Source organism: Cucumis sativus, chromosome 6 (genome assembly GCF_000004075.3).
Source record: "Cucumis sativus cultivar 9930 chromosome 6, Cucumber_9930_V3, whole genome shotgun sequence".
NCBI lineage: Eukaryota > Viridiplantae > Streptophyta > Magnoliopsida > Cucurbitales > Cucurbitaceae > Cucumis > Cucumis sativus.
The window spans coordinates 4,453,706-4,471,112 of NC_026660.2; the positions used below are offsets into that span (position 1 = coordinate 4,453,706).

General features: G+C 33.7%; 1 protein-coding gene across 2 annotated transcripts; it reads right to left on the bottom strand.

Annotated features, from left to right (window-relative positions):
* Positions 1-6,162: 6,162 nt before the first annotated feature.
* On the bottom strand, positions 6,163-15,496 carry LOC105435760. Of its 2 annotated transcripts, XR_969705.2 has the most exons (3): positions 13,290-15,496; positions 7,017-7,121; positions 6,163-6,897 (listed from the first exon to the last, which is right to left on the bottom strand). XR_969705.2 is itself a non-coding variant. In XM_031887246.1 (2 exons), the coding sequence occupies exon 1, from the start codon at positions 14,669-14,671 to the stop codon at positions 13,322-13,324; it is 1,350 nt and encodes a 449-aa protein (XP_031743106.1). In that variant the 5' UTR covers positions 14,672-15,496; the 3' UTR covers positions 6,163-6,897; positions 13,290-13,321. The 2 variants fall into 2 exon arrangements, 1 of the variants encoding a protein (XP_031743106.1); XM_031887246.1 differs by lacking the exon at positions 7,017-7,121.
* Between the last annotated feature and the right edge of the window lie 1,911 nt (positions 15,497-17,407).

The window sequence follows — 17,407 nt, forward strand, 5'->3', positions numbered from 1 at the left end:
TACGATAAAGGAATTTCCCTCTATGGAGGGGTAAATAAATATTTTTGAAATTTACTATTTTCTAATTTATTATCCATATTATTTTGTCATTCTCATCGTTTTCTCGAGAGAAAAATAGGAAGAAAGAAGTATAAACTAACATTACGCTTCATTTCCTTCTAAATATTTAGCCATACAATAGGAGAATATGATCAATAACAATGGGGGCTAAAGATTAATGAGACATCCATAAGTAATGACTGAATGATTCAAATCACATTCTTGAAATTTCATTTCAAAGATGATGTAGTAAACACTAATGACAAAATTATTTCATGAATGGAGAAGTAAATGCCATACCAACCCATATACAGAATGCTAAGTACGTACGGATCCATAAATACAATTGCAGCCCTAAGTAAGCTTCATAAGTGTTGTTCTCTTTCTTTTTCATATTTCACTTCGTCAAATCATTATTCCTAGCCAATACAAACAATAATAACTTTACACAGGCACTCTAACTTAAATCTTTCAAACACAAGCACACGCTTGTTCTCATCACCAACCATTGTATAGCCATCCATCATGGTGTGATATATGTCAATTGGAGCATCTATGCCTTCTTCTTCCATTTCCTTTACCAAAGCTTCAGCTCTATCCACATTGCATCTTTGACTAGAGCCAAAACTAATTAATATATATAATGGTATGTCCCTTGTAAAATACCAGCAAGTAACCAAAGAAAACAGAAACTTGACGACATAAACACAAGGAACACATTTGTCATTTCTATAATAATTAAAGTCAAAATTGATATATGAAATTACCGGTAGGCATATATAATATTCACATGAATGATTGCATTCAATGAAGAGTGTTGTGATCTGCAGATCTTCCAAGACAAATGCAAATGTAATACAATTTAGACAAAACAGATGCAAAGGGAAAATGAATTACCAATAATGTCCATGGGTATAGAAACAGAGAAAAACATTTAAAAGACTAAAAATTGACTTTCAAAACCAGTTCAACAAGAGTAAGAAAATAAAAAGAAGCACACCTCAACGATTTGGTGTCATTATGCTGCAAAGAATGAGCAGGAAGGTGCTTAGAGACTAAAGAAAAAGCATTAGAGTGACTTCAACCCCATAGCCCAAAGAAATAAAATTTATGATTTTAGGAAAAAAGGGATTTTTAGGACAAAATTAGTAATCTAGCTTATTACATATTAGAAGAGATAGTAGTGACGGCATCAAAAGAGAAAGGTCAACGACAAGGATGGTGGTCGGTGGTGCACTTTCGTAACTCAATGTTTCAAATTTCTTATAGTGACATTAATAATAACACAAAGAGATACATAAAGAGTTATGCATAACTCATACTCAAAATGAATCTATTTAAAAAACATTACAAAACATTGAGTTTATACAAATCTTTCGTCGCATGAGTATTTAGCGTAAGAAAGTCACTCACATAGGATTGTTTAGTTTAGGGAAGTCACTTGCGAAAATGTCTGATCTTCTTCTTCCCCTTACACCTCTCCTTGCCTAGAACTCTCTTAGCGACAACTCTACTCCTTGCAATCTCTCGACAAAACTTCTAAATAACAGCACTTCGTTTAGAGCCTTCACCCCTATTATTACTAATCCTTTGGACCGGTTACCCTCTTTGCTCTCCAGTTCGGAATTATAACTTTACACGTATCACCTTACCGCCTTGCAACATTATGCAGCCAAACCAAGCTCGACACGTAAGCCAACGTCAACTTAAGATTAGACATCCCCTCAAGACACAAATCTTATCATCTCAAAAAGCTAAACTCTTTTTCCTGTCTTCTCTTTCTCGCGATAAACCACAACCACCCACTTCTCTTATAACTCCTCTTCGCATTACTTCACCAGATCGCCTAACTCTTCTTATGATAGAACTTCTTCACTGTGACAACTCTTCCTCCATCGCCTTCTTTTAATGCGACTTTCTTCCTTTCCTTTGATTTTTTTCTTTAGAATGATCAATTTTTTTTATTTTAGAAGGATCATCTCACTCGGCGCCTCTCTTCTGCAACAGAACTCCTTTCTCGGATATGGACCTCACAATGTGGGTTTGTGGGTTTTTTTCTTTTTCAAAATTGTTTTATACTATGTAAATTGTTTTAGATTTTCAAATTTTCTCTTCAAACTTCTAAACTTTATATATTTACTTAGACTATAAGTTTTGGTCATTTAAATTTTAATAATTTTGATTCTAATAAAATAGTAACATTATAAGCATTCTTTAAAACTTTAAAAAATTATTATTTTTCTTTTAAAACTTTTGATAAAATATCATTTAACTTTAAACTTGTTTCAAATTAAAATATGAAAATTGATTTTGTGGTCAAAGTAGTGTTAAATATCCATTGTCATTAATTTTTATAAATGATATTACAATCTTTTAATTTTTTAATGTAATGCAAATTTTTATTTAATTTTTTAATTAAACTACATCTTTAAAGATATACATGAACAAAATTGATTTCATGATTTTTCTTGTGGCATAATTAAAATTTGTAAAATATATAACAATCCTTGGGGGGGGGGGAGGGAGGAGAAATGATGGAGGAGTATAATAGTCTTAGTCTCATCCCAAGGTTAGCTTACTCGAGTTTGTCGTAGTATGAGGGTCAAACGACTCCTTAATATAATATATAGCATGTTTTGTTTAATTGTTTTCCATCCTTACTTTTAGAAATGAGTTATTGAAAAATTGTAAAATATATATTTGGCTATACCACTTAAATTTAACTTTGGAATTTCTCTTAAATGTAGTCCAAACCATTTTGAGAGAAGAGTGAATTCAAATAGAAATACAATTTTTCAAAAACATTTTTTTATTGTGAAGTAGTCAAACAAATCCTATTATCTAGTCAAATTGACAAATATTGAATGTTTGTATTTTATGATGGGAGAAAGTACTTATAAAAACAAAGTTAAATCAAAATTCAGTAATCAAATAAAAGAAAATGTAGAATAGTTAATTAATAATATAAAAAATCATAGGTATAAATTGATATATTGTTTTCTTTAAATTATGAAATATAGTCAACTTGGGTTGTATTTTTGTGTGGTACAATGTTTGAAAAAGAGAAAGAAATAAGCATGTGTAGAACTATATTATTCCATGATAGCAATATGCCAGTTTTGAATAGTAATTTTCTATTTCAAACCAAACACACTATATAATATAATCATTGCTGTTGGCCCTTTCTTTCTCTCTTTCATTTATTTTGATAACATCAAATCCAACTCCAAGAAAGATTTTCTGTGTAGCAATATCATCCAACAACTATTTGGGTATGTTACATGTTGATGCCAATAAATATATGGATGTTTTAATTTTACGAAAATATCAATAAATGTATTATAGATTGTGAATGTTGATGGAATATTTCTCCAAAAAATATTATGAACACAACAAGAAAAAAATTTAAGCATTTTTAGGATTATAGAGAAGTTAATGTGATTATCATTTATGTAATTAATACTTACATAAAAAGTATACATTTTTAGTATATAATAAAAATCAATTAAAATATGGAGATGTGAACAAAAATTTAGTATGATGATTATCTAACAAATAGTTGGTTACGGATTGATATGAGTTTCAAAAGAGATACCATCGTCTTAACTTTATTTGGTATATTTTTCTCCATTCAAAGTGTTAATACTGTTTTCTTTACTTTAAATATAAATTTAAAAAATTAATGTTAATATTGTATGATTCTTTTCTATTTTTGTCTTTTGATTATTATAAATGTGGATGTTTTTATCATCTGGAAAATGTTTCTTTTTTTAAAAAAAAAAAATTTATTAAAAAAAAACAAACTTGTAAATTAAACCATGGCTAATAGGAGAAAGATGATGCTTTTTAAGTAAGGTATCGGGGTTTAGTGTAACGAACAACTTTTGACGCCATGAACTCGTGTCAAGAGTTGGACAACTTTTGTACTGCGTCGTCGGGAGTTTCCTTTTAAAACCATCTCTTAGATATGAAAATTTCAGATCTACAAAAACAAAATCTTTCCCCATTTTCGATCGCTACAAAAACCCTTCTCCTTTTTCCTATTCTGCTGGTCCTCCTACTGTTGTCATCGCTCCTCTCGTTGTCCGTCGTCTTTGTCCCATTATCTCAGTTTCGTGAATCTCTTCCTATTTTCATTACAGATTACGTTGAAGTGGGATAAATTGTGTTTGAGGGATGATTTTGCTTGTGATATACATCTTGGGTTGAAGTTGTTTAATGTATGATTGGGTTGATTGAAATTGCTTGTAGGAAGAGACTTTCTCCCAACTAGTGGAAGTCATTGGAAGTTAGCAAGACTACTAGTGGCCTTCTCCAGCTCATTGGGAGTTTTTCTCCCAATAGGTTTTTCTAACCATTTTGTTAACAACCTATTGGTGATCAGAAGTGCAATTTCAAAGGCCAATGTCCTCATTATCTAAGGTGTCAAGAGATATACTTTTTTTCTTATAGTGTGTGCATCGTTCTCAACAGAAAACTCGTAAATTATTAAATATCATAGTTACGACCACTAGTTTAGTCATTTATGAAGGTCACTTTACAACGTGTTATTCTTGGTCACACACTCACACACTTATTTTTCTCTTTAACATTTTGATTTTCTTTCATGTCCTTGTGCTGCTGCTTGTGTATCCCACCATTCAAAAATTGGATTCCAACATGAGGTGACATTCATGTTTTTGCTTTATTTTCATTTTTGGACACTTACACACTTAACTTTTTAGGAAATTTATCATTCTCAAAATATTTATAAATTTCATATTTTATACACTAGAAGATACTATAGGCTTTTATCAATGTCAATCGTTAATCTAATTTAAAATTTTATTATATTTTGTAAATATTTTTGTTATATTTGAAAACGTTTTCTAAATTTTTTATACTGCAAAACTATAACCTAGTTTAAAGAAAATTAAATTGGATTGAAATAAAATAGTCCGACCAATTACTTAAATGTAGTCAATTCCATTCATTATCTTACACATTAACTAAAATTTTTAATAATTCCTAAAAACCAATTATAATTTTAAGCTACAAAATGGTGTTAAAAATGAATTATACATTTTTTTTCCCAAGGTTGCAATATTATCTTCCATCCAACACTTCGAATGGAGTAAAATTTTAGATAGATCTTGAGACCTAAAATAAGTGGTGAGAGATTTTTGTCTTAATTTATATTCAAGTCACTACCACGTCAATTCATATCAGAATAGTTTTGAAATATTTATAAAAAGAAACGGTGAATATTGCAAGTTGGAAAGAAGAAGAATGATTTTTAAATAGAAGACAAAAACTAAAGGTGTTAAGTAAGTTATAAAGGAATAAGAGGATTTTGAAGACAAATGAAAAAGATAAAAAAGAGAGTATTAGTTAATTGTTTTTGTTCATATACTTCAGTAATAGTATTTAACCATTTTTTGTGACAGAAGACACTGATGGTGAACGTAAGTTTTAGTTTAACATTTCCATCTAAAATCAGCAATAGAATATTTTAAAACTGGTTTAAAAAGTTTTAAGAGTCTTCTCCAAAAAAAATTAATATCCAGTATAAAAAGAGACCACAATTCTCTATAAGGTTAAAAGAAAAAGGTACCGTATTAAGATATTCTCATGTTTGCATTTGATTGAATTCCAAGAATGTGACCTCCTATCATAAATCAGAGGAAGACAGCCATTACTCAATTGGCTTGGATCATCATGCTTCCAACCTTAGTGCTAAAATGACTTCAATTCATTTGAATAGGAAATATCATTTCAATAGAAAAATATTTTATCAAATTAAATCATAAACTAATAGTTGTATCCATCCATATACGTATATTCTCACTGTCTATTTTGTAAACCGGCATTTGAAAAAGTTTACACACGCTTAAGAATCAATTCATGGTTTATTTTAACGAGAGATAACCATAATGAAATATCCAAATTGATTAATATATGAAAATTTAGCGGTTTACAAAATAGATATTTGAAAATAAAAAATAAAAAATGATTAAAAAAAAGTTATTTTTGTCCCCATTAAAGTCATTATAGACAAAAAAGATAACAGCATTTAGCACCTGCTAGAAATGTTTGTGGGTGGTCCTTGATCCTACCTGAATAAACAGTAAATAAAGCAACAAATAAACAATCCCCAAGTTTTTACCTCTTCTGCCCCTTTGCCATTGCAATGTGACATGCTTCAATTCACAATTTATAGTTCAAAACGTTCATCACAAACACAAAAACAATAACATGAGGTAAGGTTAATCTTTATGTAATTGATGCTTCTTTTAACTCATAATTTTCAATCAGTCATCAAGGTTTGCAAAGTACGTGAATTCGGTGGTTAGACTTGGCCGAACACCCCAGTGCTTTCTTCACAGTTCAAACTGTAACCCTTGTAACAGTTCCAAGTGATGAAGTCTAGTTCATCCAAGATTCAAGTCCCTCCATGTCAATTCAATATTCTTTTTTCTTTCTCATCAAACACATCCTTTTGAAAAGATTCTCATGCAAGGTAAGTTCGAGTAACTCAAAGAAATTGACAAGGGCCTACACAAGAAGTGGAGCACGTGGTTTAATCAACACTCCCCCTATCTCTGAAAGCTACGGCCAACTTCCATGTCTTTCTATGTAATGGAATGACAACGACTTTCACTTAAGACCCTCTATGTAGTTGTTGAAATAGGGTGATCGATCTACATCTTCATCCATAGCTCTAAGGCAGTGTCAGATAATTCACAGAACTTTTAGGTAAGATGAAAAGCAGCAATTGCATAGCATCATCATTTCATGACTGCATATGGATGCTGCAGCAAAGAGTGGCAAGGAAAATGTAACTTTGCACTGAACTATACTAATTCCTCTTCTTCCAACCTGTTAGTGTATAAACAGTAAACATGAATCCAAAACTGTCAACTTCAAGACCAAAAAGGCTCTAAATAAAGATATATCCATAAGAACATTTTCTTTCATTAGAATATAAGAATACTAACAGTTGTTTCCTAAGCAATAATCCCTGGAGCGGGCGAGCCAACTCAAGCGCTTCAAGTAGCAGTATTCTATCAGAATTACAGATCGTCGAGATTTGCACAGATATGCTGGAAATAACATGGGATGATGAAGAAATGTGCTTGAAGGATCAGTATACACAAGAGGGAAAAACAACCTCCGAGTCAGAGATGTTGCAACTTCTCTAAATTTAAAGATGCTCTCTATCTACTTAATGAAATTCATTGCACAAACCAAGTAAACACCAATACCCTTCTATATTAGTTGAACCACCACCTGATCGATTATAAAATCTTAGATTGAGTTAAAGAGAAGTTTTTGATAACAAGAACATCAGAAACCTCACTGATTCCAACACATTCTAATTCTTCTATCCAAAATAATAATAAAAAGAATTCCGTAGATGTTTACCATTATTTCCACTAAAAGCACAAAACTGTCACTAAAAAGTGATCACAGATTATTGGAGAAAGTTTGAAGCCAATGCCTCTCTAATTTGTGGGCTTGGTCCAGGAATTGGTTGTATGTTGTCACGAGATCAACATAAATTGATATCCACTCTCTCAATTCCATTTTTCTATAAGCCCCATTTCATTACGGTTTTGAGGTTTTTTTTTAGGAAAAAGTAACTGAACTTGTACCCACCACTCTCACCTATAACTCTTTTTGTTTAGTTATTCACTTTCTACCATGTTTTGAAAAACAGAAACTAAGGTTTGAAAGATAAATAGTTTTTCTGGCTAAATTGCAAATTTGGTCTCATTAGAATTTAATCTCTATGGTTTGACACAACTCTCATAAATTGCCCTTGTTATAGTATATATCTTGAAGATATTAGTCTTTTGTCCTTTATTGTAATTTACCAGTCTTTAGTTAGAGGTTCCATGTATGCATATATATTAAACTCTATAGCATAGAATGAAGTAAGGAGTTCTCTCATATTTTGCTCTAACTTTCACATGGTATCAGAGTGTAAGGCCCCCAATTATTCACACATATATGAGGAAGGGTAGAAGGGTAAGTACACCAGCTATTAATAATGGAAAATGATTGGAGAATGAATCGTGCAGGGTAGGGCCCACTGGGATGAAAGATATGAGGCCTATAAATAGCTATTAGTAAGTATTTGGTAGCTAGGTTAGGTTATTTTTTGTCTTCTTTATGGTGTAAGGCTGCTGCTGTAGCCACAAGGAGTCTCTATTTGTTAAAGGAGGCTGGAATATTTCTTTTCTGTTTTTTCCTTGTTTATCTTCATATTGTGACTGTGTAATCTCTTTTTGGCTTATATATAAATAAAGAGAATCAAATTACCGCATCTGTTTAGCCATTGTTAGGGAATTTTGTGTGTTATTAGTGTTGGTAGCCTAACATTTGGTATCAGGGCCAGAAAACTGGGGTAGTTATAAGACTCGTGGCACAAAGACAAATAGAGGAAAGAATGGAAGGAACAGAGAAAGAAATAATGGGCATGAAAGAAATACTAATCGAAATGAAGAAATCAATGGAGAGAATGGCTGATGAATTAAGGAAAAGCCATAGCTACAAAAAAAAGAGAAGAGTCTGGGACTTCGAATGGATCTATCATGAAGCTAAAAGGAAAAATAGAGGATGTGGACACTATAAACGAGGCAAACATGACCACAGTATACCAAAGAAAATACAAAAAATTGAAAATGCAGATTTTTATGGGAGAAAACCCCGTGTCATGGGTCTACAGGGCAGAACACTTCTTTGAAATCAATAACCTACCAGAAGCAGAAAAGGTCAAGGTTGTTGTAGTAAGTTTTGGACAGGATGAAGTAGACTGGTATAGATGGTCTCATAATAGGAAGAAAGTTGAATCATGGGAGGACCTTAAAGGAAGGATGTTCAAATTTTTTAAGGACACGAGCTAGAAAAGCTTAGTCGCAAGGTTGATCAGAATTCAACAAGATGGCTCATACAACAACTACGTGAAGAAGTTCGTTAATTATTCAGCTCCCCTACCTCACATGGCAGAGAGTGTGCCAAGGGATGAGTTTGTAACAGGATTAAAACCAGACCTTCAGGCCGAAGTTATTTGCAGACATCCGCAAACTTTGGAAGATTGTATGAAAGAAGCCCAGTTGGTCAATGATAGGAATTTGGCATTGAAATTGGCAAAGATAGAGTGGGGATTGATGGAACAGAAAAAAAGAGAAGGGAACTCCGGTAAGAATCAAGGAGGAGAGAAGGGAGTTCAGAGGAAAACAAAATTTCCAATGAAACAGGTAACTATTCCAATTAGAGGCAATTACCAAAAGAGTGAACCCCCTTTGAAACGACTATAAGATGCAGAGTTCCAGGCTTGACTTGACAAGGGTATGTGCTTTAAATGTAATGAAAGATATTCGCCAAGAAATAGGTGCGAAATGAAGGAAAAAAAGGAGTTGATGTTGTTCATCCTAAATGAAGAGGAGAGTACTGAGGATGAAGGCAGAACAGAGGAAAATATTGAGGAAGTATTGGAATTAAAACAGATCAACCTAGCGAATGGAACAGAAATTGAACTAACGGCGATCCATGAATTGACATCTAAAGGAACCATGAAGTTAAAGGGAGAATTAAAAAGGAAGGAAGTCGATGTGCTAATTGACAGTGGACCCACAACTTCATACACACTAAGATTGTAGAGGAAAAGGAATTACCCTTGGAAAGGGAGACTCAATTTGGTGTCATGATTGGAGATGGCACAAGATGCAAAGGAAGGGGGATGTGTAGGAGAATAGAGCTGAGGCTTAAAGAAATCACGGTTGTGGCTGATTTTTTGGCAACTGAACTTGGAAATGTGGATATAATCTTGGGGATGCAATGGCTGGACACCACTGAAACAATGAAGATACATTGGCCTTCCCTAACTATGACCTTTTGGGTAGGAGCAAAACAAATTGTCCTCAAGATTGATCCCTCTCTCATTAGAGCTGAATGTTCTTTGAGAACTATAGAGAAAACCTAGGAGGAGGAGGATCAGGGCTTCCTCTTAGAGCTGCAGAATTATGATATAGATTTGAGTGATGAATTCGATGAAGAACATGAAGTGAAGGGTGATGAAGAAGAGGCACCCAATGATCAAACTTCTTCTACAACAGTATGCATACTTATTTGAGGACCCTAGAGAGCTACCTCCTAAGAGAGAAGTGGATCACCGCATTCTTATATTGTCATAACAGAAACCTATCAATGTGAGACCATACAAATATGGGCATGTCCAAAAAGAAGAAATTGAGAAACTGGTGGCAGATATGCTACAAACAGGTGTGATTAGGCCTAGCTTCAGCCCCTACTCCAGCCTAGTTTTGTTAGTGAAAAAGAAGGACGGGGGATGAAGATTCTTTGTTGACTACAGGAAACTAAACCAAGTCACCATATCCTATAAGTTTCTCATACCCGTGATTGAGGAGCTGTTAGATGCATTGAACGGAGCAACCGTTTTCTCAAAGCTGGACTTGAAGTCAGGGTATCACCAAATAAGGATGAGAGAGGAAGACGTTGAGAAAACGGCTTTCAAAACGCACGAGGGCCACTACGAGTTCACAGTCATGCCTTTTGGCCTCACGAACGCACCGGCTACCTTCAGTCATTAATGAATCAAGTATTTAAACATTTTCTAAGACGGTGTGTATTGGCTTTTTTTATGATATACTGGTGTATAGTGCGGATCTTACCAAGCATGAGAAGCATCTTGGGATGGTTTTTGCGGTGATGAGGGATATCCAGCTATTCGCTAACAAGAAAAAGTGTGTGACAGCACACTCACAAATTCAATATTTGGGGCACTTGAGATCCAATAAAGGAGTAGAGGTAGATGAAGAGATGATCAGGGACATAGTTAATTGTCCTCGGCCAAAAGATGTGACGGGTGGGTTGAGAGGTTTTTTAGGATTGACAGGGTACCATAGGAGGTTTGTAAAGGAATATGGTGAGATTGCGGCCCCTTTAACCAAGTTATTGCATAAGAATTCCTTCCATTGGAATGAATAAGCTACAATAGCCTTTGATAAGTTGAAGTTAGCCATGACTACAATCCCTATGCTAGCATTACCAGTTTGGAATTTGCCCTTCATTATTGAAACCGACGTCTGGAATTGGTTTAAGGGTTGCACTATCCCAAAATGGTCATCCCATAGCTTTCTTTAGTAAAAAATTGTCACTCAGGGCCCAAACAAAATCCATACATGAAAGGGAACTTATGGCAGTAGTACACTCTGTACAGAAATGGAGACATTACCTTTTAGGTAAGAAGTTTACAATCATATCAGATCAGAGGGCCTTAGCATTTTTTTTAGAACAAAGAGAGGTGCATCCTCAGTTCCAAAAGTGGTTGACTAAACTCCTAGGATTTGATTTTGAAATACTCTACCAGCTAGGGTTACAAAACAAAGCGGCTGATGCTCTTTCCAGAATAGAACCACTGGAATTGAAGACTATGACAACCATAGGAATAGTGAATATGGAAGTGGTAGAGAAGGAGGTCGAGTTGGACGAGGATCTCAAAAGAGTCATCGAGGAATTGAAGAAAAATCCAGATGAGTCAAGTTTCAATGGGGCAATGGGAATTTATTTTATAAGAAAAGAATAGTATTGTCTAAAACTTCTTCCTTAATAGCCACCCTGCTACATACGTTTTATGATTCTGTTTTGGGAGGCCACTCAGGATTCTTATGGACATATAAAAGGATGAGAGGAGAACTGTACTGGAAGGGCATGAAAACAGACGTTAAAAAGTATGTCGAGCAGTGTGATGTTTGTCAGAGGAATAAGTTTGAAGCAACCAAACCAGCGGGAGTTCTGCAACCAATTCCTATTCCAGAAAAGATTTTGGAAGAATAGTCGATGGATTTCATTGAAGGACTACCCAAGGTGGGAGGAATGAACGTTATCATGGTAGTAGTAGACCGGCTAAGCAAATACTCCTATTTCATAACCATGAAACATCCATTCACTGCCAAGCATGTGCCTGAAGTGTTTATTGGAAGGGTGGTGAGCAAACATGGAATACCAAAGTCAATTATATCCGAGGGGGACAAGATCTTTATTAGTAACTTTTGGAATGAACTATTTGCAACCATGGAAACAATTTTGAAAAGTACAACCTTCCACCCGCAAACAGATGGTCAGACAAAGGGTAAATCGATGTGTGGAAACATATTTAATGTGCTTCTGTAATGAGCAGCCTCAGAAGTGGGATAAATTCATTCCATGGGCTGAATTGTGGTACAACACAACCTTCCACGCTTCAACAAAAACAACTCCTTTCCAGATTGTGTATGGTAGACACACACACCCCCCCCCCCCCCCCCCTTGTCCTACGGAAACAACAAGACATCTAATAATGAGGTAGAACTGATGCTGAAGGAAAGGGACCTGGCCTTAAATGCACTGAAAGAAAATTTGAACATAGCACAAAATCGAAGAAGAAGATGGCAGACACTAAAAGGAGAGAACTCAAATTCAAGGTTGGGGATGAGGTCTATCTAAAACTGAGACCCTATCGACAACGTTCCTTAGCTCAACAGTAAGGGCTATTGCTAATGATTTTATCAGACCATAAGGATTATTTATAAGGTTCATCAAACCATAGGGACTAACTATAGTGGTCAAATCTGTATTAACCTTTTCTTTTAAAGTAATTTGTCTAAAAATTCAAATGCTTTTGTTAAAAAAATTGAAAACGGGAATGAAAGAAATAAAAATAAATAGAAATAGAAATAAATAAAAAAAGAAATGGATCTTGGAGCTTGAAGCCTCTCTGAGAATTGGAGAAAACAGACCCACAAACACTGGACCCAAATATTGTATTACATAACAAAATGTAAAATTAAGGAAGAAAGCACCACAAAATCCACAAGATTGAGAATTGATAATATGCATTATGCATTTCTCCATTGAATGAGCTCAATAATCCAGCAGTAAATATACTCATCTGTAAGCTAGATTGTTCATTAATTTGAATGCGTGACCAAAACTGTAGAATTGGTTCAGAGAAATGGCATCAATTTGACACAAAATATCCAACCATTTTTCAAATTCCTCAACCAAGATAGATTCCACATAAGTAAAGGCAAAACAGTGAAAAACAGTCATTTGTATTGTCACCTTTCTAACTTTACATGCTAGATGTAAGCAATGAAAAATACTCAAATAGAACTCTAACCTATTACCAACATAACGAGAAATATATAAACAGCAGCAGCTAGTCGATTCAAAGTAGTGGCTTAATTAAAAGCAAATCTTCCAACCTGATAGAATTAATTCAGATCATGTCAGCCAATTAATGAAATCCTGATCCAATTTGCTTTTGCTTTAAGTCAAGTGCAAGGCGCTCATTTTCAAGCTTCATCCTCTCGTTCACCATCCTCATTTTTTCCAACTCGCGGTCCTTTTTCTTGTTAAATCTCTCCCACTTAAACTTTTGTTTCTCCAGTTCCAACATTTCAACTTGAATTTGAAGTTTCTGATCTTCCAATTGAAGTAAGCGAAGCTCCATCCACTGCTTTTGCGATGTAGAAGCTTTCATACTTTCAGTTTCTAAATGAGCTGTATCAGCTTGAGTAAATTGTGCTTGTGAATGAGGATGAGAACTTTTGTTGCAATCAAGAGGACTCAAGGAATTACCACAAGCATGTGCATCATCATGGTCTTGGCCTCGTTTTAGCCTCTTCACCGAACCTCCTAATACCCCAAGCGATCGCCTATTGTCCGTATGGGGTACAAAATTCTCCTCATAATCATCATGTTCATCAGTTTCATCAGGTTCGTGTTCATCAAAATCATCATTTTGATGTCTTCTTGGCTCGTCATTATCGTGATCATCCCTTGCTCTAAAAGCCAGCTGCAACGAACGCTGCAAAGCAGGATCATGGGGCAGATGAAGTCGATTTGAGTTATGATAAGAACACATCTCCTCATAGAACAGTTGCTTTGAGTTTAAAATTTTTCTCACATCATCCTTATCTTTTTCAGTTAAATAATCAATGACATCAAGAAGTGCTGGATTCTCAACAACCTGACAAGAAGTGCCTCTCCCAATTATATCATTGAGCCTCTTATACCTCTTATTGAGGTCATTAAATTTATCCTCACACTGCTGAGGTGAAACTTGATAACCCCTTTCAGCAATGACTTTTGATATCAGTTTCCATTTACCTTTCTTCTGTATAATTTGGCATTTCCTTCTTCCACCCCCATCAATATCTGAAGCAATATCATCTCCTATATAAGACACTGCTGTAATCAGAAGCTTCACCATTTTATCTGTCCATTTCACGCGGTGCCACATCGATCCCTTCTTCCCCTTACTATTCTCATTATGACCATCAATACTATCCTCATTAAAACTCGGATCTTCGTCGCTAGCTGAGTTTTTACACCTTTCTCCCTTGTTATACTCTACCAAAGACATGGTATGGTCACAATTTTGTACAACTCCCATGGAAAGTGAAAATCCCTCCTGAATGGAGGGATTAGCTGATGATCCCTGACGAGTATGAGGATGATGCTGTTGGTGTAAGGCATGAGAGAGCTGTCCCTGATTATGAACCTTAAACGGTCCTTGCAAATCAAGACCTCCATAAGAACTCCCTCCTGGAATCAACCCTCCTTGTGATAAATTCCCTTCCATATATTTCAAAGGAACACTTCACCTCATACTCAAAAACACATACCCCAGAATCCCATCTTCCACAGGATCCTTAAACTATTAAAACCACCAATTAATCATCCCTAAGATAACAGAATGGACAAATCAAGCACACCCAAGCCGAAATTTCCCCACTAGATAATAGGAAATTTCTTTCAAACAAACCCCATTTTCCCAGAACCAAGAGAAACCCCTTCAAACACAACTAAACTCAAATATTGGACAAGAACGATTAAACTGAAAAAAGAGGTAAGATAAGAGAAAGAACCCTTGAAAGAGCAACACAATCAACAATCAACAAAGAAGCAAAATCACTTATCTGAGCAAAACCCGCCAAGAGCTGAAAACCCAGATAGAAGGAAACAGATCCAGGCGCTTATTGGGTGAGTGTGGCGATCGAGAAGGGAAGAGAGGGAAGAGAGGGATATGGGTTTTATTGTATTTTAAGAAGGAAAAATGGAAAAATGTCAAATGGGTGGGCGAAAGAACCGATCAGAGAAGCCAATACGGATGCGTAGGTTAAATGAATCGAATGGGAGGATCATTTTTAAATTCGACGTCACAAATGCTGACAAAAACTTGTTGCGTGCTATTGGGTTGTGTTTAATCATATCAATCAATACGCCATGTTTGAGCAGCATCTCCTCAATAAGTATTAACGTCCGTTTCTTTGATTATGGCTGCTTCAATTACAAGACTTTGATTCCCATACTTTAACTTTTCATCCCTTCTTTTTTTTTTTCTTTCTGCACTCTCTAGATTCAACTGCGAATTCCTTTTTCAAGGAGTAAAGGTTCTTCTTTTTCTTTCTTTGCTCTCAATAGGAAACATTTTGTCCTTTTTTGAGTTAAAAGAGTTTTCGTTTTTTGTTTATTTCACAGTCAAATTCTTCCAAAGTTTTGGTGTATCTATTTTGTAAGACCATTCATGAATCACCCTCACACTAACTCACACCTTTCCATTACGAAATAGAGTATTTTAATTTGGTTAACCACATACAAAAAAATTGTTTACGGTTCAAAAATGTGTAGGGTAATTTGCAATATTTATCATTTAACACCTATTTGAGAAATGTGCAAGGTTCATAATGTCAAAGTAGGTGTAGTCTTTAAAGCTGTACGGTGCATAAGCTCATTTCAACTATTTTTCTTTAGTTGAAACGAATTGAATTAGGTTGGTTTCAACGTTTGACTTTTCTTTTCAAGGTGCCTATGAACTTTGGATTGTCCATAGGCTTGGACCTTATCTCGAACAAGCCACCGGAAAGATTTATTTAATTACGATTTTATTTTCTTTTAATTTTTAAAAGGTATATTTTTCCAATTCTTAATTAAAAAAGTCATTAAAATTCTTGATCCAATTATGAAACATAGCTGTTTTTTATTTGATTTATTAGAAATGAATTGAAAGTGAATTTAAAAAAAAAAAAAAAACAAAGAAACTACGTTTGATTGGGTGAGTTAGCTTTGAACCTTTTCTTAAATAAATAATTTAGAAAAAAAGCCACTAGCCAGGAAGATCTAATTTTTAAAAAAACACGTGATTGATTTCTCATTATTTTATAAAATTGCTTTTATGTTATGATAAACATTTTAATTCATACCCAAATTTCAACCAGCACCTTATTTAGTCTGAAAAATTTTACCAAATATTTATAACTTATAGTAAAACTTTTAAAATCTATCACCGATAGTTATTGATATGTTACAGTAATAAAAATTTATCTATAACTATCATTGATAGAATCTAAAATTTTGTTACAGCTCGTAAATATTTTAATTTATTTTTCTATTTTAAAAAATATCCCTTGAAAATATTGGTAACTGTTCATAATTTTTTTAAGTTTCACTTAGGTTATATTGTGTGAAAATAGATAGTGAAGAGAGGAATTTTTAAAAATAACAAAATAAACTAAAATATTTACAAGCTATAGCAAAATTTTGGATTTTATCAATGATAGTCTTCTATCACTATAGCATATCAATGACTATCAAAACTATTGAAAAATTTTGCTATTTTAAAAAAATAATAAAAAAAAAACTAATAGATTGGAGTAATATTTAGAAAAATTAATGTAAATATCAAAACTATTGAAAAACTTTATAAAAATATAACTTAGATTCTATCATTGATAAAAGTCTACCATTGTCTATTAGTAATATATCTGAAATTTTGTTATATTTTATAAATATTTTAATTCATTTTGTTATATTTGAAAATGTTGTGAATTTTTTATAATTTGGAATTGAGTGGAATTTGTTTGAAGTATGTTAAAAAGAAATAATAATGATAGTACCCAAGAGCCATTTGTCTTCTAGAGTTATGAGGAAGAGAAATTGGATGAAGAAAAATAATAAGATTTTGTGTTATAAAATAAAGAATAAAGAGACTAAATAAGAACCATGAAACAACACAAATAAGAGAGAAAGTAGAGAACAATTGAACTCAATTGTGGTGTGTTTTATAAAGACACCACATACATCTCATGGTATGGGTTACATATGGAATTCAATGGTATGAATGTTACAACGTATAATAAAGGGAGAGTTATAGGGAAATTGGTAACACATTGTAGGTTATGGATATCTATATAATTATATTTATAATACTCCTCCTAGATATCCATATTATATAAAATAAATATCTCGTTAAAACCTTACTAGAAAAAAATTTAAGTGAAGGAAAAAGAGTACATCATTTTATATATTAATAATTGCC